General features: G+C 37.2%; 1 protein-coding gene and 1 long non-coding RNA gene across 6 annotated transcripts; both read right to left on the bottom strand.

Moving 5' to 3' along the window:
- Positions 1-582: 582 nt before the first annotated feature.
- On the bottom strand, positions 583-1310 carry LOC148038351 (uncharacterized). Of its 2 annotated transcripts, XR_015689398.1 has the most exons (4): positions 1253-1310; positions 1081-1171; positions 889-990; positions 583-802 (listed from the first exon to the last, which is right to left on the bottom strand). It is a non-coding gene; the product is annotated as an uncharacterized LOC148038351 (long non-coding RNA). The 2 variants fall into 2 exon arrangements; XR_015689400.1 differs by lacking the exon at positions 1253-1310 and having other exon boundaries at positions 1081-1239.
- Positions 1311-2139: 829 nt separating this feature from the next.
- On the bottom strand, positions 2140-23588 carry LOC148038350 (uncharacterized). Of its 4 annotated transcripts, none has more exons than XM_087670905.1 (7): positions 23032-23588; positions 22517-22766; positions 3540-3646; positions 3350-3445; positions 2788-3251; positions 2391-2569; positions 2140-2277 (listed from the first exon to the last, which is right to left on the bottom strand). In XM_087670905.1, exons 2-6 carry the CDS (start codon positions 22569-22571, stop codon positions 2533-2535), a joined length of 759 nt encoding a protein of 252 aa, XP_087527031.1. In that variant the 5' UTR covers positions 22572-22766; positions 23032-23588; the 3' UTR covers positions 2140-2277; positions 2391-2532. The 4 variants fall into 4 exon arrangements, with proteins under 4 accessions (XP_087527031.1, XP_087527022.1, XP_087527044.1 ...); XM_087670896.1 differs by having other exon boundaries at positions 22517-22763; XM_087670918.1 differs by having other exon boundaries at positions 2391-2551; positions 22517-22763.
- Positions 23589-25533: the final 1945 nt, after the last annotated feature.

The following is a 25533-nucleotide window of genomic DNA, read 5'->3' as shown; positions in this document are numbered from 1 at the left end:
GCAGTAATTATGGCTCCACCACATTTGGGATGATACCCATGCTAGTTCAAGTAATCCACATACATATCATTGCATATAGTTCTTTATCATGAAGGGTTTATTATCAGTTCGCACTTGATATGTGTGTGCTTACATCCAAAATTGTGTGCCCTAGTAGTTGGAATCATTGGCTCCTTATGAAGTGACTCGTGCACCAATTGTGGACATTCAAGGCAAGATATAGTGTTTTGTCCAACTTCTTTCTTTATCCCACCCTATGTGCTAGTGTCAATGCACAACCACAAAACCGCAATCTTCCTTACCTAAGGCAACAACAAATAGCATTGCTGCCCACTCAAGGAGCAACGACTCACGATTGAAATCCTATTCCAATAATTTATATTGAATCATGTATTAAATCACTATTGCTAAATTATTGCCAAGTACTAGTAATTATTGAATTAATACAAATTACAACCTAATGTAACTACGATATTGCTACCAAATCACACTAAAACCAATACACTATTATTACTAGTTACTACTTAATACTAAAATTAATTACAATTTTATAATTGAGCAATGATCCATGTTTATACTATCAAAAACCAAATAATTTATTTTTATCTAGATGTTCCACAGATACACATTTTTACTGCAAGTCCAAGCCACAAGCGAGAGGCAATGGCAAGGTGGGCAATGTCAAACCTAGCATAATTTTCCATCACAATAGACATCACTTTACAAGCACGTCAAGAGACCACTTGTGAAGATCCTCTCTAATCTTGGCCACATACGTACTATCGAACCATGTCCTCCTTAACTGCAATGAGCAAAGGCTAATGCAACTAAGCAAGGCAAGCTACAAATCCAAACAAAAATATCTATAAAAAGTAAAGTTATGCATACCCAGTTCCTCATTGGCTTTCCCACCACACCACCGTCAATAAAGGCCTTCATGTATGCCATCACATAAAACCCACAATCAATCGCATTTGTTTGACGGGGGCCCTACAAATGAAACCATAAGACAATGGGTTAGCGAAAAGTAAAGCAACAGAAAATGTTAGTGAGTTTTATGCAACCCTCTAGTTGCAAGACCTTTATATGGATCAGCTTCATCTCATCAATGGTAGATAATGTCTTGAAACACTCTAGGTCTAGACGTCACTTTGACAAGGTGGTGATGGCCCTGGCACGCAGACATATTAGAGAAAATATTCATCCATGACAATAATGCATGCTATGTGGATGTGTATAGGATTGAAGGTACCTCTTCACGGTTCGCAGACAATCCATGGCATCCGTGCATTCAACGAGTCAAGGTACATGATGGCATCTCGATTTTGCTGGGTAGCTGATCCACTCATTTGACACATGGATTATGAACCACATATAGGCTCCAATGCCCTATGTAATTGAGACATATTTTAACATTGTAAACCCTGAATACTTATGAAACCAATCGAGCCATGCACAAGCAAGTGCAAGATGCAAGCCCTAAGCTCATACGTATCCAATTGAGTCATGTGAACGTAAAAGCACATTGCAATTCTTAAGAAACACGAAAGTATTTCAATCACATGAGCCATGGTGGCAATTAGACCACGTAAAAGTAGAATGCATGGCATCAATGCGTACCTCAAGACCACCGACATGAAGATAAATATTGCTTGCGTAAGGTCAACGCCATCAAAGTAGTTATGTAATGCCACATCCTCGTCCTTTTCCTCAATCATGTCCAGATATAGATACCAAAGAGAATCAACAAAGCAAACATCGAAAATGTGCTCTCTTGGAAGCATGTACTCCATCCAACTATGAAAGGAAACATCATTTAATAACAAAAACTTTCAAAGCCTAAAGACAAAAACATTGCAGTATGCCTAAATCCTTACTTACATGGAAAATAAATCCATGGTCCTGGTACTCGTCTCTTCTGCACTCACCAATGCAGCTATCAAGTGACTGTCAATGTCCACGCGAAGCTTCGACACACAAGCTACAAACTCAATGCGCACACCACGATCCAACCTGAAATGCAAAAAAAAAATCAAAATTGATTACAAAACAACAAACTTATGCCATTGTAAGCAACACCTACTAGGTACACACCTTGAAGTGATGCTCTTTTGCCCCCTTGTCTTTGCGGGGGATCCATCCATGATCACATCAATGGTACTACCCCCGATCGTGAACACACAATGGGAGGGGGGGATCGTCGGCTCGAGAGGGAAAGAGACAGTAATAGCACAGGGTCACGGTGACAAGGCATACTGTGTAGTGCTTCCCCTCACCCTGCATTGCCATGTGTTATATTTTTATAACACAATGCAATCAATAAAATGCAACATGATGCCAAAAAGCATTAGACCATTTCGAAAGAATAAGCAACACATTTCACCACTAACCTGCGATCCAATATCCTCAATGGCGTGGGGAGACCCATCCTCGTGTAAGCCATCCAAATCTGTCGCAGGGTAATATTCCACCATTTGCAACTCACGATGAGGACTGATGGCATTACCCTCACCATGAGTCACCTCCTCAGTCTCATTCTGTGCTCTCTCTCCTGTGTGCAAAGCCGTCTCTAAGACAGGGAAATTATTCACAAACACACATACATGAAAAGAGGTTATATCCAGGGTTTCAACAAAACATTACACTATTCATGCAAGAAAAAATAGACTAGACACTATTCATGCGAGAAAAAAAAACAATCTATATTACATAATCCATATGAGACAATCCAATTAAGATTGTTTTTAAAATCACAATACTCATGGAAGATAGAGATTTGATACTTACATGTGCTCCATACCCCTCGGCAATACGTCTTTTCGTGTACTGAATGCGATGCTCTTCGAATCATATTTAACCAATGCTCTTCTCACAAATGCATGGACATACTCCTCATGTGTCATGGTGCGCTCTGTCTCCTCCAATAGGTCCCACAACTGCTGGGCTCGAGCATACTGGACTCTCTCATACTTTCTCCTAGCCAGCTCTAGCTTCCTCTCTAGATCGCCAAACTGTGTCTCTGTCTTCCATTGCCATGCACCGATAGTGATGTGGGCATGCGATGTATCAATCGAGCGACCTATCTTCCTATGAAAAATATCATACTCAATGTCATGCTCAACTCTCAAATGCTCTACCATCCATGCCCTCCTCACAATATTGACGTGACGCTTTGGACACAAGATGTCGGTACGGCACTGGTGAGCTATAGTGCCATCGAGTAGAGTAATGTCCACATAAAGTGCACGACCCTACATACACATGTATAGTGAGTGTCACTTCTATCTTATACTATGAAAATTCTATTTTAAAAAATCGCACTTTCATAACATCTGATCAATAAGCATACTCTTACCGAAAGACTGGAGAGGTCAACATCATCTTGTGTCTCGAATGCAATGTCCCCGTAAGAATCTCTACACCCCCGATGACAAGATGATGAAACCTGAAAAGAACACAAATTGAAATACTTGTTATGAAAACAATCTAGAGAAAATATTGCATACAATTCATATTCCAAAGAAAACAAGGAAACTTACACTCTTCTTCACACGCATGGTCAAAGTACCCGCAGAGGACTGCGCACGCGATAAGACATGACTCCTCGTGAGACATGACTCCTCGTGCGCGGAGCCATACAAACAACCTGCTAAGCAATCAATGTATATTTAAAAAACCATGTTGCGAATGAGAATCGGGTACCCTATTAGATTTGCTCAAACTACCATTTATACTAGAGACCAAGGACGTGTTGAATGTAAAGCAATGTGAAAAACGGATCATACTCAATTTTCAAACTATTCATGTGTACGAATGTATCAAATTCACTTTCCACTATGTGTACATTTCACATTATTAAACGAACAAAACCAAAATAAAAATCTACATTTAATCACATTTTAAAAAAGATTGATAAATGTTTTATACAACCTTTAAGATGTTACAAAATTATCATGTTTTAAATTACTTACAATGCAAGACAAGTTTTAAGTTACCTTCAATAGAAAGATGAAATTTAAAATTACTATCAGTGTAAAAGAAAGTTTCAAAACATTTTCTAATGATATTGTTTTTGTAAAAATGGTCAAGTGACACATATATACACTCAAAGTTGTTTATGTTCTTATAAAAAAGCAAACATATTATTGAGCATTGACAAGCTAGATTATAGAAAAAGAATACAATAAGAGGTGAAACCTCAATTGACATCTTGAAAATAAATACTCCAAAGCATAAGCTCACATTATAAGCAGTTCATCAATATTTTAAGGAATAAAGATAAAGTAATTTTTTTACGTTCGCAAGTTGAAAAAATGTTTAAAAGGATATAGGCTACAAATAAGCAACTTATGTTTATCATGTTGCAATCACCACACCACTTATAATTTCTTACTAGATAAAATAAGCCTTTATAAAGAAATGAATTTTTGAACATTAATGGTCAAAGTTTGAGACTTTGCTCATACAAGATTATTTTAAGATACTTCATTGTCAAACTCTAGATATTGACTGTCCATTATGGATAAACTATGCATCAACTTGATATAAAGACTGCATTTTTTCATGAAAAACTTCAATAAGTATATGTATAGCAGCTCATTGGTTTTTGCAGTTGAGGGATCTAAGCACTTGATCTATGAGCTGAAAAAGGTTTATATGCTTTAAACCAAAGCTCTTTCTCGTGACAAATTTGAAGCATTTCGCAATGCTTTAATTTGATTTCCATTGGTGGATGACCCTTGTATCTTAATCACTCTTTACTCCAGGGAGGTGGTTGGATTTGACACGCGCCTACACTCGCAAAGAATTGACGGTGATTTTTAAGACACTCCGCACTTTTTACTTTTCATATGAGGTTTTTTTTCCCATATCTATTTTTTTTATTTTATGTACCTATGTTACACACTTTTAGACGCTTATTGTGTTTCACTCTTTGGGTGTGAACACCCTCCTACAATCCTAAGATTTAAGGGTTATACTCTATACTCTATTCTTCTTATCTAGTTGCCATCTCCTAGATACGATGTCTTCTACACTAGTTTCCTTACACTTGGGACACGTGAGACTCTTCTTTGGGAGGAGTTAGCACTGATTGTCTTAGAGTGTGATGAGTGACTCAAAGAGATAAAAGCCAGTGGATTCGGCTCTGTCCACTATAAATGCAAAAGGGAAAAACAAGAAAACAAGCAACAACAAGAAGTAAGCTGACAAGAAGGATGAGAAGAAGTCCAAGCCTCAATGCCCATTCTATGGGAAGGACACACATCATAAGAAGAAGTGTTTATAGAAGTATCCTCATTTGAAGCCAAAGGAAGGTTCAAAGGATTCAAAGGCTACCCTTGCTACTACTCAGTCCATATTTGTTCATTTGTTTGAGGTACAAAACACAAAAACTTGCTTATTCTACTAAGAAAAACTCATGGCTCCTTGACAATGAGACCTCTTCACATACAACCTACTGATAAGATTGGCTTCACGATCTTCATTCTAGAGGAGGTTCCACCGACGTTGGTGACAACTCTTCAGTACCAGCTTGTGAAATGGGAACAATTTCCCTTTTGCCAAATAGACAAGCTTCATCCACCAAAGTTCTTTATGTACCTAATTTAGGTTTTAACCTTCTTTCTATCCATGGTTTAACACAGTTGAATACCCATGTGGTCTTCAACTAGGGTGTAATCATTAAGAACTCTTCTATAGGTTCTATTCTTTGGATAGATACACAAGAGAGTGGACTATCCGTAGATTGCTTCTCCCAATGTTACTACTCCACTTAAATTGATGCATTGCAAGGACCAATGGGCACAATCTCCATTGGAAAGCTCAAATATCTAATGCTTATTGTTGATAATTTTACCAAGTACATGTGGCTATATTTTCTAGAGTACAAGACTAAGGCATACTCTAACTTTTGTGATTGAAAGGTGTTTGTTGAAATGCAAACTTCTTTGAAGATTCATGATATAAGAGCATATCATAATGAAGAGATTTGAGCCAAGATCTTTGACAAGTTTTGTAAAGATTGTTCAAGCAAGATTGTTTTGAGATACTTCATTGTCAAACTCTAGATATTGACTTATTGGCATATTTTATGTATATGTCATATCTTAATAGTTGCAATTGTCGATAAATAATGCACTCTTTGTATATGTATCAAGAATTTAATTTTGTGCTTGTTTATTTAATGTGTTACACGTGGAGCTAATTTGTAGAAAGTTTGTTATTCCGTGCCGAGGTGTGCAGAAACTTTAAACATCTCCAAAGAAGTGCCTTGAGGAAAAAGTTAAACATAACAAATGTTTTGCCATATGGTTCCCTATGAAGCTCCTTCTAGTTAAACACATAGAATTGGCCCACATATGATAATTCTAGATGATTTCGAATGCAAGCAAGTGTTAGTGATTTTTATGTTTAGAGTTAAGTCATCAATTTCAAGCTATACGTATACAGAGACTAGTGCAACTCTAGAAAGTGGTACTACAAATGTATTTAAGATTTTGGAGCACTTTGACTAGCAACCTAGTTATTGATTTCAAAAATAGTATTTTTTTAGGGTATGTTCCTATTACAAAGAAATTTTCACAATTAATTCTAAAATTTCAAGACCTTGAATTATGGATAACATCATTAGAAAATATCAACATGAAATCTCTCATTCCTAAGATCTTACGCCAACACCACATCGAACTTCTCCAACACAATCCATTGAAAGTTATCAAAGTACTATAAGAGCAAGAGCATCAAAATCAAGTATCACAATCCAAGAACACCCACATTGCTTGCATCCTTTGAAACATCTTTGATGCACAAGCCAAGAAGGGCTAGAAAATTAGCCATAAGTCTTAATCAAGTTTTTTATTTAACTAAAAAGAATGAAATTTTTATTTTAGCTTGGTTAAGCCAATAAGATAATCGTTTTGACAAAGAATCTTTTCCCAAAAGGATAATTACTTAAAGCTTCACGTTTGTTTGTCATAACTTTGACTATCCTACCACTTGGCACAAATTTCAAGAAAAAGACAAAGAAACATTCCTTCTCAGTTTCACCTTGATGCTATGTGTAATTGGCTAAATCTAGCATCCAAGCAAAGCTCAACGATCTTAAACCTTATTCACTTGACTATTGTTACCTCTTATGCTCATGATGTAGAAAATGAATTTCAAACCATTGCACAACTCATCTAAAGTGAACAACCAAATAATCAAGCTTCACAACACCCCAATGTAGGTTACATCATCACAACACTAAAAAGGAAGCCAATGTGGACAACACCCCAATATAAGTAACACCACAACATAGAAAGATCTCAACCTCGCAAGGCTATTAAGCCAACGTAGACAAGACCCAAACTCCACTAATGATGGACATTTGAGGCGGTGCGATCAGGCCAAGGATATCAAGCCAAGGCTTGCTTCTTTAAGATTCCCTATAGCACTTGATCCTTGACTAGTCAAGGCACTAATACTTAAGATCACCTAAGCCCTCAATAGCTAAAGTCTACAAACATGACTCAACTAGTTGATCACAATGGATCTCTCAAGAGCCTAAAGCCAACCCCTTAAGACTATCTTCTTGACTCTCAACTACTTGAGGATTTGATAAGATTACTCAACCTGGACTTAATAGCCAAGCCTTGACCAATTGATCCGCTGATTGCTCAAGATTTGAGCTATATCCTAACATTCGTGCCAATTTAAAAGTTTTTTACACCATGACTTGAGATCCACTCAACTAGTCAAATTGAGTTATCCAATCTGACTAGTTACACTTGGGGAATCAATCAATTGTACTATGTACCATTCACACAGAGAGCACTCAAGAGAGCTCTTGACTCAAGACCCCACACCTAGCTTTACCCACCATTTTAAGTTTGTAGGACTTGACTAGAACACCCTCCGAGCACTCACTTGCTCAAGAAAAACTATTACTTGACCAATGCTATTACCCAAAGTAAGAACCTTCTATTCTCAATCCCTTGACTAAGCAAAAAGTTCTTTCTCAAGTAAAGAGAACTTGAGCCTACTAAGACCCTTCACACCAAAAAATCAAAAAGAGACTCTCAAGTCCTCCTTAAGCTCTAGGCTCAACCAACCAATGTAGGATTCCACTTGATAAACTTAGAATCCATTGAGTAGACTTGGACTTGAGAGAACTAAGCTACACACTTAGCCATTCCCAAGCCAACCCTTAAGACTAGACCCATTGTTTAAGCCTTGGAGTAAACCCTCAACCTAATAACTCCATAGTTGAGTTTAAGCACCACTTATCTTCAAAGTAAATCCCTCAACTCAATTCTTAAGCTTGTGTCTGAGTCGACCCAAATAGACTAAAGTACTCAATGTTGAGATATCGAGCTCCACTCGTGATATGCCAAGGTGACCGTTGTGCATTTATGTCACCAACCTGTCAGTTTTGCAGATGCAGTTGGTACACCGCCCATGAATAATAGCTAGATGACAGCTATCCTTATCTACTCTAGTTCGTAGCTCAGTTAGTATGCCACCTTAGTTAGTTGAGTTTGGTTTGAGACCCATATATAGGGTTCTTCTATTTCTATGTACTAGAGTTCTTTTGGCTTACACAACTAAGAAGAGGAAAAACTGTTTTCAGCCTCCACCTTTGTGTGTATTCCCCCATTGTGCAAGCAAAAAAGCTACAAGTAAGACTCCTTCCTTCTCTCCCACAATCTTGACATGGTATCAGAGCCTTGTCCGTGGTAAGGAGCTCAAGAAATCAAACCAAGTTCGCAGTATTCTGGTAAGAGGACTAGTGTTGCTTTCATTTTTCTATTTTGGGAGCAAGTCTCTGCAAGTAGCACAGTCGAAAAGTGCAAGAATGCATTGTCTCAGATTGAGACGCCCTTCGCAGTGTAGCAAGAGGGCAGTATATACTGCGGGAGACGCTTTTAGCCCTTAGTTGCTCTGTTTTTTTTATTTGAGGCCATTTCAGGGCATGTTTTGGACGCGGAAGTTTTCAGCACGCACTCAGGAAAAGGCCCTGTTTTATGCTGTGCGATCACTGTTCTACAGGTCGGTGAAAAGTTACTGTAGAAATTGCATCGTATGCATGTGCGCAGAGACATTGGGAGTTACAAAAACATCCTTGTTGCCTGTTGATGCAAAATCATCACTAGGAAGTGACTGTGTGGTCAAATACCACTTTCATCAGTTTTGCAGATTTGCCCTTGTGAGGCTGAAGCTGTGTTCTTTGCAGTGATAGAATTTTTTGTAGTATTCTATAATGGCGTCTGATTCTCTTTCACAAATTGTCATTGAAAAGCTTGACAAAAACAACTTCCAAGCATGGAAGTTCAGAATGTCGAATTTCCTTATGGAAAAAGGATATTGAAAATTCGTTGCAAGAAATGAATAACCAGTTCTTCCTAATGTTTCCAATCAACAACAAATGCAGGCATTTAAAGCATGGCATGAGAGAGCCAAGAAAGTTATGTATTGGCTATCTATCACCATTTCAGACTCTATGATTGTGCATATTCAAGTCAAAAATGTATAGCACAAATACGTAAGCCAGAAAAATGTAGCTCAAGCAAGAGTTGCACAATGTGCAAAGAGAAAATATAAGCATCAATGACTACCACATGAAGGTGAAGAAGATTGCAGATCACTTGCTTCCATTGGATCGCCAATGGAAGATGATGATTTAGTTTCTGTGACCTTGAATGGTCTAGGAAAGGATTATGCACAGTTTCGAACATCCATTTCTGTCCGTAAAAGATTTCTTGATTTTGAGGAGTTGATTGCTCTTTTAATTTCTGAGGAGCAGAGAAATGATGCATCTTCTTCAAGAAGAACTTCAAAAGAAGCTGTCTTCTACTCAAATGCTGGCAGAGCTAGAGGAGGCCAATTTGGAGGCCATGGTAGAAATCAGAATATGCAACAAACTCAAGAAAACCAGTCCTATGGAGGAGGACGTGGTAACTCTAGAGACAGGGGGAGCCAAAGAGATCGTGGTGGATGACAAAGAGACCAAAATACAAACAATGTTAAATGCTACTACTGTGGTAAAATGGGTCATATGGTTAAAGATTGCTATAAAAAGCAAAATGACATCATGAATGGAAAATTGCAACAAGGAAATTATGCATCTTCTAGTAGACAGGGTGATGACAAAAATGAGCATTTGTTTATGGTGCAGCACATGACCAATTCTAAGACAAGTGCAGAAGAAAGCAACGATGTGTGGTATGTTGACTCAGGTGCATCAAACCACATGACAGGTCATGCAGAATGGATGGAGGATGCAAGGAAATTTGAAAAACCAGAATTTGTGGAGACTGATGATGATACTGCACATCCTATTGTGCAGATTGGAAAAATTCCTTTGTCTATGCAGGATGAGAAAAAGAAATACATGTCGGATGTATTTCATGTCCCGAATATCACCAAGAACCTGGTTTCTGTTGGTCAAATGGTTGAGCAAGGCTTGCAGGTCAGATTTAATTCTCATGGATGCTTTGTTGAGGATATGAAAAATAAAGATCGCTTGATAGCAAAAGGAAAAAAAAATGATAGAATGTTTACGTTGAATGCAGACATGCCTGAATTGAGTGTAGCAATGTTTGCACATGGGATCGGTGTAGTTGCAGATATTGATATCTGGCATAAACGCATTGGTCATATTAATGTACAGTGACTTAAATCAATGCAAGCCCAAAATATTGTTGCAGGATTGCCTAAATTCAAGGTTGCAGAAATGCATAAGGTATGTGAAGCCTGTCAGTTTGGAAAACATGCAAGGAAACCATTTCCTAGACATGTTCAAGAAAGTAAGAATCCATTGAAATTAATCCACTGATGTGTGGACTACTAAAGCTGCATCTCTTGGAGGCTGTCATTATTTTGTCACTTTTATTAATGACTATAGCAGAAAAGTTTGGGCGTATTTTATGAAAAAGAAAAGTGAAGTTTTTGGACATTTCAAAACTCTTAAAGCTATGGTTGAAAAAGAAACAGGCCTGCAAATAAAATGCCTAAGATCAGATAGAAGGAAAGAGTACCTCAAATGAGTTTGCAAGTTTCCTGCAGGAGCATGGTATAAAGCAACAATATTCATGCAATCATACCCCACAATAAAATGAAATTGCAGAAAGGAAAAACAAGCATATTGGAGAGGTATCTCGTGCCATACTCAATGAAAAAGACTTGTCAAATTTTTACTGGGCTGAAGCAGTTGCTACAGCAGTCTACATAATGAACAGGACTCCCACTGCAGCAATACATGGGATGACTCCAGAGGAGAGGTATACTGGTAGGAAACCAAATATTTCTCATTTGAAAATTTTTTATTACATTGCCTATGTTCATGTGCCAGATGAGTTGAGATCCAAGTTGGATCCAAAAGCTAAGAAGTGCATCTTTATTGGTTACTCTCTACAGCAAAAAGGGTATAGATGCTATAACCCTTCTACTCGTAAGTTTACAGTGAGCAGAGATGTTTTTGATGAGATGAGTAGCTGGTATAAAACAGTAAATGTGATTGATAATGTAGATGCACAAAATGGTAATGCTGCACAGAATTCACAGCAGCAGTCACAAGATATTAGTAGACCTGGAGCGTTCTCTAGCAGTGGTTCACATTCTTCGCCATGGGCAGGCAGATTGAGATCAGAAAAATCTTCTCAAAGCAATGCAGATAATGGTATACAGGTATCACAAAAAGGAAAAGAAAAGGTAGATCAGCCCATATTTGATGTGAATGTAGGTCACTCTTATGTGGATGGTGAATCCAGTGGCTCACAACAGAGCATTAATGATGAGTTGGGTATTCCTTCTATTGTTACACCTGGAGTAAGAAAGACCAGGGATATTTTGAGAGCACCTGGGAGTGAACCTACTTTACGCAGGTCTACCAGAGCTAGGTATCCTGTGGATAGACTGAAGTATGATGGATTTACAGCCATTCACTATGCATATATAGTCAAAGTGATACATGAACTAGAACCCACTTCTTTTGAGCAAGCCATGAAAAAAGAAAAATGAGAGAAAGCCATGGATGAAAAAATAGATGCCTTGAAAGCAAATGCTACATGGGAATTGGTAACTTTGCCTAAAGATAAAAATGCAATTGGTTATAAGTGGGTTTATAAGATGAAGCACAATGCAGATGGTTCTGTGAACAGATATAAGGCAAGATTAGTAGTCAAGAAGTATGCACAAACATATGGCATTAATTATGAAGAAACATTCAGTTCGGTTGCAAGGATGGCAACCGTAAGAGCAGTCATTGCTATGGCTGCATCAAAGGGATGGTCTTAACATCAGATGGATGTAAAGAATGCCTTCTTGCATGGTAATTTGCAAGAAGAGGTCTATATGGAGCAGCCACCAAGTTATGTGCATGTTGTTCATCCTGAGTTTGTTTGCAGGTTGAAAAAAGCCTTGTATGGCTTGAAGCAAGGACCTAGAGCATGGTCTGACAAGATAGGACAGTATCTTATCACTATTGGCTTTCAGATTTTCAAGGCAGATTTCTCACTTTATGTGATAAAAACAGAGAAATATATTATACTGCTTGTCATTTATGTTGATGATTTGATTATCACATGCGATAGTGATGAAGATATCATTCATGTGAAAATGCTATTAAAGCAGAAGTTTGAGATGAAGGATTTGAAAGAGCTGCGTTATTTCTTGGACATTGAGGTGATTAGATCACCAAGATACGGCTCTTACTTTATGAGACTGGGGTTTAGATACAGTTGCATGGATACACTGATGTTGATTGGGCTGGTAGTATTTCTGATAGACGATCTACCAGTGGATATGTGTTCTCTTTTGGGAGTGCTGCAGTCACTTGGAGCAGCAAGAAACAGCCTACAGTTGCCTTGTCGAGCACAAAGGCCGAGTACAGGAGTGCAACAATGGCTGCATGTGAGGTAGCTTGGTTGCATAAGCTACTTTATGATATGCATCAGCCTACAGATGGACCAGTTATCATTTATTCTGACAACATGAGTAGTATACACTTGGCAAATAACCAAGTCTATCATGCTAGAACAAAGCACATTGAGGTGCATTATCACTATGTGCGAGAGGATTTTACTAGGCCTTATTGATCTAGTTTATGTTAGCACAGAGGATCAGGTAGCTGACATATTTACGAAGGCATTGGGCACAGAGAAGCTGTGCAGGTTCAAAGACTTGCTTGGTGTGTAGGAATTGGGATTGAGCTCGAGGAGTGTTGAGATATCGAGCTCCACTCGTGATATACCAGGGTGACGGTTGTGCATTTATGTCACCGACCTGTCAGTTGCAGATACGGTTGGTACACCGCCCATGAATAATAGCTAGATGACAGCTATACAACTAAGAAGAGGAAAATTTGTTTTCAACCTTCACCTTTGTGTGTATTCCCCCATTTTGCAAGCAAGAAAGCTACAAGTGAGACTCATTCCTTCTCTCCCACAATCTTGACACTCAAGTGAGATATATTTGAGTACACTCAAAACAATAAATGCAATGTAAACAAAAATTTTGAGCAGAGAATAAAAACTTAAGTGTAAAACTGGGGGCCGTGAAAGAGAGTAGAATCATTGTAGGGATGTGTGTGTATGTATATGTGTGTGTCTTCACTTATGAAGACCCTACAACCACAATAGGCATCTAAGAAAAAACCCATGATGCTATAAAAGGAACCCGCTGCACATGAGGACATAAAAACCCAAAGACCAATAAAGGTTGAACCTTGTATGCTTAAAAAGAACCTCACATGTAATTGGTAATAACAAATAATGACAATTCAAATCGTTATAGGCCAAGTTGACCAAGCACCTGTGCAATTAGACAAGAGAATATGCTAGAGACACTTTGTCTACCACCATGTCACTACAGTAGGGAACTAGACCTGCATGATGGAAAAGGAACAATCACTAAAGGACATGCCAAAAGACTTTAGCAAAATGCTAGAGGTAGGTTTTGAGCCATTATAGAAAATGATACTTGTGAGCTAATAGACATATCCTACATTAATGACAAGATGAACCCCATGATAGAAAAAACAATAATACAAGATGCTAGTAACATAGAGCAAGTAGACCTTAAAAAAGATCACAGACTTGACTCTAGAAGCCCAATACGAGAAGAAGAACATCCAATGAGAGACAGATAACGTCATGAGGCTACTTTTGAGTGCATAGCTTACATGAGGCAACTGTTGAATTCATGGATTATAGGACATATAATGATAGGCATGCTTGGCTTATAAAGCATCTAATGACGAACTCTCACACTAATTCTTGCCAATCTAGTGCAAAGAAAGTTGCTTGGTGACATTAATGCCCTCTAAATCAAGACCTAGATAGCCAACATGTTGCTTGTAGGTCTAGATGTCATACCAAGCAAGGTTCCCTTAATTGCTAAGTAAATAAAGAAGTTTAAAGCATGGATAACTTTTATAGCTTTATAGAGACATTTGAGTACATCTATGAGACCAACAATCTCATCTCAAACATAAAGAGGATATAAGCCTTTAAACTATGCTTAAGAAAGAAGGGAAGAACATGATTCATGAGGCTAGATGTAACTAAGATGCCCTACTTTACTCTCCTCAAGGACATGTTCATCAAGGCTAAGCTCACTAAAGCAGTAAACTAGCCACAACCCTATTTCCAAAACATCCAATGACACTTACCATACCCAAATCGATACATTGTAAATACATACCAATTGCCTAATAGAGCATTATACTACCCTAGACCTCCACAGTTAGCCTTGCTAGCTCCCACAGAGCAAAATATTGCTACACAAAGGGAAAAAATCAATCCTCTACATATCCCACAACCACCCTCTAATATCATCAATCTTACAAGCAAGGTGCTAGTCCACTATGTGGAAGAGAAAATGGAAGAGAAAGCATACAAGTCCTCAAACAAAAGAAAAATGGAAGAGAGCATACAAGCCCTCAAACAAGAAAGATAAAATAGTCCTCATAGACTACAAATCCACTCCCATCATGATACTAGGGCAAGAAAGAGGAAGGGCTCTAATGTAGCCTAACGACCCTACTGAATGCTAAAACTATGGGCAATGAGAGAATGTGTCCTCTAGATGCTTATAAAAAGTAAAACCATGCAAGGATAGTCAAGTAAACCAATGAACCCTAAATGTGGCATAACTCATATGTACTTTAACTATCCCAAGTAAAAAGTTAGTAGTAGCAAAGCCGTCATCTCATTAAGAAGTGAATGCAAAAGACCCAAGTGGCCTAGCAAGAGCCCAAAGCCACTTATGATATGAGCACCATAGGGCTATCCAACATTGAATCACTATCCCAACTAAAACACAAACATAATATACAAGGGTTAACCTTCCAATTGGTAGAACAAGGAAGAAGTCTAACATAAGGAGAGCAACAACTTAGTCAAAAAAGCCAAAAAACCAATTGACTCTAGTCGAATGACGTAAAGCCCAACCTCATTGCCACATTGGTATCAAGTAGCGTGTCAATCCCATTGGGGTTGTTATTATAAAATAGTCCAAAACTCCATAAACACATGAAAACTTTCTATGCTCATATTTATGAAGTCCATTTTGAAGTACAATGAGAAGGTTAATAAAGAATGAACTCTTCTTAGAAATTGTAATAATAATTTAATCAATCGATATAGTTTTTCCATCTACCATAACATTTAGATCTACAAGGATTTAGCTATTCAAGTTAATATCGTGGGGATTAGGAGGCTTTTATTCTTATTCTTTTTAGCTAATCGTGCCATCTTGAACGATAATGCAATCACATTCCCTTTTTCAAACATATGCTATGATATGCACACCATCAAAGGGCTTTGTAATATGGTGAAACTAATCATGAGTATTAGCTTGCTTTAATACCTCCTGTATATTGTTAATGATGGTCATTAATGGTATGTGAAGCAATAAATGATAACAAGCTCTTATTGATTTGTACAAAACATGAATATAGATGGAGAGGAGCAATGGTACATCAAAACAAGATTCAATTAACATGCATTGCAATCAAGACATTCATGGGCATTGTTGACATGGAAACCTTCAAAGCGATTATCAAGAAACAATACCTTCGATGCGCTCAGGGATGGTCATTGAGGGATTGGATTCGGCTATGCACCTCTTCTCTCTTCACTGCTAAGGTTGCACAATCACCTGTCAATGCAAGGCCGATCCAATCAGCAACCCAATCTTCTGCCCGCAATTCTTCTCCTTTAGACCCGCAGTCATACAAAAGCAATAGCACGATGACACATGCAAGTTCGGAAGGAAACTTTGTGCAACAATCCAAGGTTTGGATGGCACGATGGCCAATGCAAATTCTGCCACGATGGCACGATGGCACGAATCTTTGTGCGAAGGTGAGCAGCGATGGGACCGTGGATGACGGGCAGTGATGACAGGCAACGATGGCGATGGAAATGGCAATGACGGGCAATGATGGCCGGTGATGGCGATGGTTGGTTCCTCAGATAGCACCATTAAAAAAAACGCCTGAAAAAAACTAGGGTCTCACTTACAAGAGTTCAATCGGGCGACCCAAATAGTAAACCTGCCCAACTCCCCCTCCCCCCTCAAATCCATGATCACAATGCATATCATTAGTCCGAAGTACCCCCCTTCATTGTCGTGATGGACCTACCTTATGCCCAGCGAAAATCACTGAGCCCCATCCACGTGCCGCGTGACCCCTCAAATCGTCCTACGGCTCCCCTTTTTCGGCAGACCGAGTTCCCTTTAGCATCGGACCGGGTTTACACCCAGGACTGGGTTTACTTTCATGAATGGGGTTTACTCTCGAGAGTCGGGTTTACCCTGGGCCAAAAGCAGGGGTCCGAATTCTCGCCACAATCCATGGGTTTACATCCAGGACCGAGTTTACTTTCGTGGGCAGGGTTTACTTTTAAGGGTCGAGTTTATCCTGTGCCAAAAGCAGGGGTCCAAATCCTCGCCACAATCCATGGCCCCCCTCAACCGTCGATCCCAACTCCTACCCCGTGGCACACAATTGGACAAAATTGGATTTACATTTAGATAAAATGCTTTCAATACATTTGACTGGATCTAATGCAATTGAAACCTTCTTTAATAAGATTAACAACACAATTGGACAAAAGCGCACTTATGACTTGATGGACATGTTGCATAATATAAATCTTAAATAGACTTTCACATTTTGAATGCAAGGAGGATAAAGTGAAATTTACAAGGCCCATAAGAAACAAGAACATATATGAAAAAATTTAAATATTTTTAAAAAAAACATGAAAGAAACAAATCTAGGTGGTCATAAATGTGTTTCAACTAATGAAAAGATCATTGATACCTTGAAAAGGGAATTACAAAGTGCTTAACAAATCCATGAAGATTTGCAAATGAAACCAAAGGATAAAGAGAATAAGAAATGGTGTTTAGAATCTTTGTCTAAGAGCCTTTTTCAAGCTTATGCCAATTCAAGTTTACAAGATTCTGATATAGATAAGGAATCTTCACTTCTTGCAAAAGATGAAATGAATTCGAAGGAGGATATATCTACAAGTGAGATAAGACATGTAGTAGATTCTGTTGGATGAAAATGATGAGAAAAAAGATAAAGTGGACCCAATGGTGAAGCTTGAGAATAGTAGATTTCTTTTTAAGTCTACATTGCTAAGTCAAATTAATGGCAATCCCATGTTGTTCAAAGATAGTCTTACAAATGTACAACAAGAGGTATATTACAATAAGGAGAAGTATCAAACTCAAACAAATGATAATCTATTCGACACTCATTTGGCATTGGTTCAAATTGTGATGTATTCTTCCAACAAGAGAATACCAATGAAAATATCACAAGGTCATCAAACCCACTCTTTAAAATATGTGAGAAAAATAAAATTCAAAGCGTGATACTTGGGACAAGTTCAAAAGATGAGAAAAAAAGTTAACGGTGCCTACATGGAGTATAACACCATCAAGGATGGAGGTTCAACTTGGATAGTATCAAAAATCAAAGGAACCAATGAGTTTTACATATAATTTGACAGACCTTGATATGGTGGATATTGAAAGTATCATTGCCCTTGCAAATCTCACGTATGATTATAACAGTTCATATGTAGAATCATTTCCCCATGATCAAAGAAAAAAACACCATTAAAGAGTAAAGATATTGGATTTCTTAATAATCATAAAAGGTTCAATCAAAAGCTTAAAAGAGAGAAAGAAGAAAGTCCCTCTTGAAAAACAATTAAACTTTTAACCAAGACTAACTCTATTCACTATCTTTAACTATTCTACCTCCAAAATAGCCTATTATTGATGCATGACCTACCATTTTGTCCAAGTTAACTCCAAATCTACATTTAGATACTTGAGTTAAATCTAACTAGTTATCCTTGGTCTCCTTGGTTACTACACTTATCCATTTTTCCAATTGGCACCTTATCCTTGAGTAACCAAGAAGTAACAAGATTGTGAAAAAAAATCCAATAAAGAATTGTACCAAATGAATTAAAAACTAATGCTCTAATATTCCTTGTAAAGGATATGACTAAGAGATGAGGAAAAAAAGCAAAAATAAAAATAAAAAAAAACTAAAAACATTTTTTAAAATCCATAAAAGGTGAATACAAGTAGGTAAGATGGGAGAATAATTATATTATGATCAAATATGCTAAAACGGCATGTTTCACACCTTTTATACTTATGTCAATACATATATTTCCAACTTCTTACAAAGAAGATAAGAAGAAAAAAAACATTGAAGATCTAAAGCTATCAAAATTTTAAAAAGAGGCAACACTCTGCAACCTCCAACTCTAGAAAAAATGTAAAAATCATTCATTAATACAATTAATTTTTCAAAGAAGATCAACCTAAATATTTACCTTACCGACAAAAACTAACTTCCTTAAAGGTATTACAAGCCACTTTATCAAGAGCTCAAGTCTTCATACTTTTAGTTCTTCAAAGACACTTCATCAACATCAACACTTGTACTACTACATGGTCTTGGCCTCACTACTTATTGTATAATGCATGAATCAATCTTAAGATCTAAGTCTAGCCAAGGGAGACCAAGGATACTATTGTAAAGCATTATGATCTATAAGTGACAACGATCAAACTCAATAAGGAAGAGCAACCCATAATACATATTACCTCATATTTATATTATAAAATACTATCCTTGATCGACCATACATTTTCTTACACTTCCATTTCAAAATATCTAATGCTCAAAGACCTAAGTGTACAACACTACTTATTTATTTATTCACCTAAGGATTTTCAAGTTGGTAATGTATGATTGCCTCTCTTAGCCAACTCCATCCTTCACCCCCTAGCCCCTCTTTCAAACTCCCATACATCTAAACTCACCCATATTTATACATAACATCCAAAGTCCCTTGCATATTTTTTTATTTACACCTTTCATATCCATACTCAAAAATGAAACCCATAAAAAGCAAGCCAAGAAAAACCTTTTTAAAAAATACCACCCCAATTGTCATTGTCAATTTACATGAATATGTCTACTAAAGAATATCCTTTAAGTACTGTTTGGATTGGCTCATAATTTCTTAATTCAACTTCCTACATCTCCCTTCTTCATGAATTATTTTCCCTCAACCACAAAGTTTTTTTCCATCCCTCAACAATTCATTTCTCTTGCATCATCGAGTACCACCAATAAAAATAACCCCAAGAAAGCTAAATCCTTATATGTATAACCCATGACAACATACATACTCACATAATATTTACACAAGTTATCTATAAATTGAGTCCTTAAGTGTGAAAAAATGCTTCGTATTCACTTGAAGTTCGACCTATCTTCTAATCTAACAAAATATATCTTATGTACAAGAATTTTACGAAGAACCCGACTTTCTATTCTCGCATGAAGGCACGTAAGGTTGAAATTACAAATACAAAAGTTCATGAAGGATCCAAATCCATCACCCCCTACTTCTATAGCAAACCTTTCACCTTCTATATTATGTAATCCATACTTCTTCACCATCTAAGTCCTATCCACAAAGACCACTAGTCAACTGTACCATCATTAAGAATGAAATACTTTACAAAGCCTTATTATCACTCACAATCTTAACTATCATTTACTAAAGCATCAAACAAGTCCTTCACCTCTACTAACACTATCAATCATTGCTCCTCCAATAAACTACATCACTATCGATCCAACATTTCATTTTCACAGTGTGCTACAATATGCTAGATTTAGCATCAAGTGCCAAGGAGCTAGTATTCATCAAAGAAAGATAAAGTAATTAACCTTAAAAGAAAATCAAGAGAACGAAGAATATAAATTCAAAGTGCCATGAAAGAAGGTTTTGAAACGATATAGCTTTTATAGATTTCATTTGTTTAATTTACGCATCTCGTCCATAAGGTGCAATTGTAATCTAATCTCATCTATTATATGTATACAAGATAACATGATATTTTGATAATGAATTAGTGAGTTTGTGCAAATTGCAATGTCATGTACATGTCTACATGTAAATTAAAAGATCTGCACTAGATATAAAGACTAAAAAAAATCTCTATTCACTTTTTCTTAAACCATGTCAAGAAATATCACAATGTACTGTATGACAGAAAAAAAACTATAATACTTAAATAAAATAGAATAAAATAGAATAGAGAATGCCAAGTTAAAGGTAAAAAGACCTACCTCTTATGTTAATGTATATAATATGCTAATTTGAATGGGTAACTCATTCTTGTATATGCAACTTTAAAACTTCCACTCTTATTGCTTCTTGTCTCTCTTATTATGTACCATTACTGAGAATGCAAAAGAGAGAGTAAGAGCCAAAGCTTGAGAACAAGACTTCAAAACCAAAACTCATCTTCTCCGTTACTTTCCTTTTCTTATTACCCTTTGGCTTCCACAATTTTAAGGATCAAAAGTAAAAGTGAAGTTAGAGAGAATGAAATACAAAAAATGGTGAAAAAACCATTGATGAAGCTCTTCTCCAATTTTATTATTCTTATTATCTATCTTTTCTCTCAACCCTTGAAGCCATTACAAATTAGATTGGATACAAATAAGTACACAAATCTTTATTGCATTTACATCATAAGTCTGGAAAAAAAAAGTACAAATATCCCATAGCAAAATATAAACAAAAGTCAAGCCTTATCATATGGTTTCTTCCTTAAGATCAACTATTATGTATACAACTTATATATGTACTAAATAAGTATTGCACCAAAGCATTGCAACCTATCACTTTATATGAGACTGAAGTCATATGTCCGTTTATTTGCATATTTTTTGCTTCTCAACTTATGAATTATTATAGGTATTTTTAATCCAAAAACTTAGATGACAATGATAAAACTATATCTTTGTTAGTTATATTATTGAGAAAAATGATTACATAGTAAATCATCCACGAGCCAAGTGTATCTTGAATAGTTATAATATCACCTTTGTGAAAAATTCTCTACAACCTTTATTTTCATTTACGATAAAGATAGATGTACACATATAGAATATATATGTGATACTTCGTTGCCTCATTTCAATGATAGGTAATCGAATATAACGCAAAATTAGGTAATTCTCCATCATAAGCGAATATAATGCCAAATTAGGTAATTCTCCATCATAAGCAAGTTTCTAATGAATCCACAAAATAGCCTATGATACAATGATGAAGGATATACTTAGTGACAATAGAGAAAGGATTGAAAAGTCCATGATTGAAAAAATGACTAACATTGACATTCCATGATAGTAAATTAGATATGCCTTTGGTTTAGCCATACTCATTCTAGTTCTTGTAGTGCATCTTAAGCATAAGATTATTATGCAATGGCTATTCCAATATATGTAATGAGGATGAATATGTTTTATTTGAAGAAGCACAAAATCTAGAACATTACATGGCTACTATATGATTTGAGTCTTATACGATTATAAAAAATAAGAGTTGGTTGTTGTGTGACTTGTCGCTTAGCAAAATAGCCATTAGTACTTATTTCATCTAAAGAAAACATCCATCACATGGTAATATTGATATTTACAAGGCTAGACTTGTGACAAAGGGTTATGTTCAAAACAAAGGATGTGACTTTGATCAAAAGCACAATTTAGAAGGGAATATCAAAACTTCCCTAATGGCATGTACCATGGAATGAAAACTTATGATGTCATGGCCAATGGGTAAAGGTCATACCATGAATCAACTGATTTAGACACGGACGTGGATAATTATTTTCCTAAATTTTTAGACCATCGTGTTAAAAGGCCTCGACTATGGATGGCTTAATAGAGGAGGGGGAACTAACGGCTAATAAGATTTATTTAGTTGCCATTGAATCTCTGAGAGAGCATGAGTGGGGAGAACGTTGCATGCTCCAAATTACACACGATCTAATTAATCATACTTAGCATTTGTACTCTAAGTGGACAAATATGGCATAATTAATTTGTACTGCCGCCATGGAAACACTCTTTGCAGAAGCTGAAACATTCACAATTGGCTTAAAAGATAGCCGACCTGATCCATACCTGGTGATTGCAGCGCAATATAGCTCCTGGTGGACGAGTTTCCCATAATGTCCATAATCGCTTAATACAGTATGCACGCAAAATCATCAGAAGCCGATTCGATCGGCTTTTGCTTGCTCTCATCATGCCCATAATCCGAGCTAATATAAGGAGATTCAATGCGACTAAGCCATGCATTCTGACGACGACGGTGCTGTTTTGATCCAATCGAATCACCAGAATACCCACACGTACTGTGAAGTGCTGTCTGCTAAAACAGATCAATTATCATCGTGTGAGCAACGTACAGCCGAGGCTCGAGCTATATTATACGACCCAGTATGACGAGCAATAATGTAATTTGATTAAGTCGTTTTGATGTAATTATGCATCATATGAACTCTCTGCTCATAGAACCTTAACTGTGTTAAGATGTGCGCATGCAAAAGATTAAACAGACCAATTAGAAGCTGCAGGTTTGATAAGCTGGACGAACGAGGGATTACTGTCCAGGAGTAGGGTGCAAGCGTTCTTACCGGGCTACAAAGAGGGCAGCTCCATATCTAGGTAAAGACTGTAGAGGAGAGCAAGCTGCACACTGCACAGGCATTGCTGAGCTGATGGAGAAGGAATAGGCTGCTGGATATTGAATCCGAGAGACTGTGTGTGTGTGTGTGTGTGTGTGTGTGTGTGTGTGTGTGTGTTTTTACCGGACTACAAAGAGGGCAGCTATATATCTAGGTAAAGACTGTAGTGGAGAGCAAGCCGCACACTGCACAGGCATTGCTGAGCTGATGGAGAAGGAATAGGCTGCTGGATATTGAATCCGAGAGAGAGAGAGAGAGAGAGAGAGAGAGAGAGAGAGAGAGAGAGAGAGAGAGTGTGTGTGTGTGTGTGTGTGTGTGTGTGTGTGTGTTTTTACCGGACTACAAAGAGGGCAGCTCCATATCTAGGTAAAGACTGTAGAGGAGAGCAAGCTGCACACTGCACAGGCATTGCTTAGCTGACGGGGAAGGAATAGGCTGCTGTATATTGAATCCGAGAGACAGTGGGTATACGTGAAAGATGGGATCTCTGCAGGTAGTTTGGGATGAGTGTGGGGATGCGGAGAGAGAGAGAGAGAGAGAGACGTCTCTGCACGAGTACGCGCACCACCTTCAGAATGATGCTCTGCCAGGTTGTAGTGGTACCCTATATGCATCGGTAAGAGTGAGAAGCGACGCCTCATCATCGTGGGAGAATGCACCACCTTCAGCCATTATAAACTATACATTGAGTTAGATTCTAGAGTCTTATAGCACAATCACGATTTTATAGGCATCACACTAGGCAAGTGTCATATGTATGCTGAAGAGTTGGCAGCGCGCTTCTCTCAACGCATTTTATCACGATGATTCACATGGGATTTCCCTCCTCCCAAAGGCAACATGGATGATCACGTCCCTTGCTTAATTCAGTGACTTGAAGTTTCAACATACTAGTTTAAGGACCAATGTGGCACAACTCTTGGATGTATACATGTAGATGACTTTTTAAAGCGTCATAAGTATATGAATGTTGGAATATCGACCAAAAAACCCAAAGGCCAACATCCATATTGAGAGTACAAGCAAAGGTTGTCACTGCAAATTACTGGTAATTGTTGTTTATACAATAAAACAATTGGTAAGAGAGACAATAAGGAGGCCATGCACATCCTATTATTTCTAGTTATATACCATATTTTCCTAATAACTATTGTTTCTATGACAGTCTACAAGTGATACACTTCCTTTATCACTCTCATGGGCTCTCTATTCCTCACAATTCCATGCATGCAAGTAATAACACTATTGAACCCTAGCATAAACATTACCTTTTTAAACGTCTTTCAAAGTCTTCTGACATGGTTATATCTTCTTCTTTCTTGGAGCAAAAAGTGCACATGCTCCTTGATGCTTTTGTACTGCCTATCTTCTTCTTCATTAGCCTTTTCTTCATGAGCCTATCTTCACAACAAGGTATGAGAGGAATACCAACTCAACATTATGACATACATTGAATTTACATTGATAAATGCACTAGTATGTATGCCTATATAATCGCCACTTTATGAGTTGGTATTTACTCATGAAAACATTAGCACATGCTAATGGGCAACTATAAAGACATACATAAAAATATTCATTGATGGATATTTTGAGGCATATACCGATGCTGATTTGAAATAATATCGTTCAAGAATGCCTATTTCGCTCATTTCAACACCATCAACCTTTGACATAAGTGCTCTCAAACCCTATTGTTCTTTTCTTTTTCACTTCCATAGTATGTAATTTTGGAAAGCTATGAGTGTGAATATGCAACATGTGTCTACATTAATGAATGTTTATGTGTTTTCTTGAAGTTTCTTGGGATTGAGAGAGAGAGAGAGGAGAAAAGAGAGGCATATATAGAGAGAAGAAATGAATTGATTAATTAATTAACTATTTTTAATTAAAATTATATTTAATAGAGGGTATAGAGAGGGGTAGAGAGAAAAAAGAGAAAGTATAGTACTAGAGAGAGGAGAAAGGATAGAGAGAAAAGAAAAAAGACTAAGTAGAGAGGATAGAGAAAGAAAGAAAAGAGAAAAGAGAAGAGAGAAAGTAGAGTAGAAATGAGAGTGAGAAAGAGAGAGAGAGAGAGAGAGAGAGAGAGAGAGAGAGGAGTAGAAAGAGAAAAGAGAAGAGAGAGCAAACTGACTAGAGACATGAGAGAGAAAGTAAAGTAAAAAGAGAAGAGAGGAGTAGAGATAATAGAGAAAGAAAGAGGAGAAAAGAAGAATAAGAAGAGGAGAGAGTAGAGAGTAGAGAGACTTGGAGAGTAGAGAAGATAGAGAAAGAAAAGAGAAAAGAAAGGAGAGAGAGAGTATACAACTAGATTGACATGTTCAGCTAAGTAAAGGAGTATGAAGTTCCATATGCAATTCTTGCATGTTTGTTATGTAGTAGTTTTACTGATGGTGTTTAGACATGTGACGTGTTTTAAAGTAAAAAAGGTTTGTAGATAAGAATTAG

Source organism: Lygodium microphyllum, chromosome 3 (genome assembly GCF_053477565.2).
Source record: "Lygodium microphyllum isolate KBCC chromosome 3, Lygodium_microphyllum_v1.1.10, whole genome shotgun sequence".
NCBI lineage: Eukaryota > Viridiplantae > Streptophyta > Polypodiopsida > Schizaeales > Lygodiaceae > Lygodium > Lygodium microphyllum.
Note: the sequence above shows the minus strand (reverse complement) of the source record. Positions and strands in the feature narration are given on the sequence as shown.

Coding starts and splice junctions, on each gene's coding strand:
- LOC148038350 (XM_087670905.1), bottom strand. CDS start 22,571: ATGGACATTATGGGAAACTCGTCCACCAGGAGCTATATTGCGCTGCAA. Junction 3,647..22,516: donor TATTGCGCTGCAATCACCAG/GTATGGATCAGG, acceptor ATTGCTTAGCAG/GTTGTTTGTATGGCTCCGCG. Junction 2,570..2,787: donor CCGAGGGGTATGGAGCACAT/GTAAGTATCAAA, acceptor TCCCTGTCTTAG/AGACGGCTTTGCACACAGGA.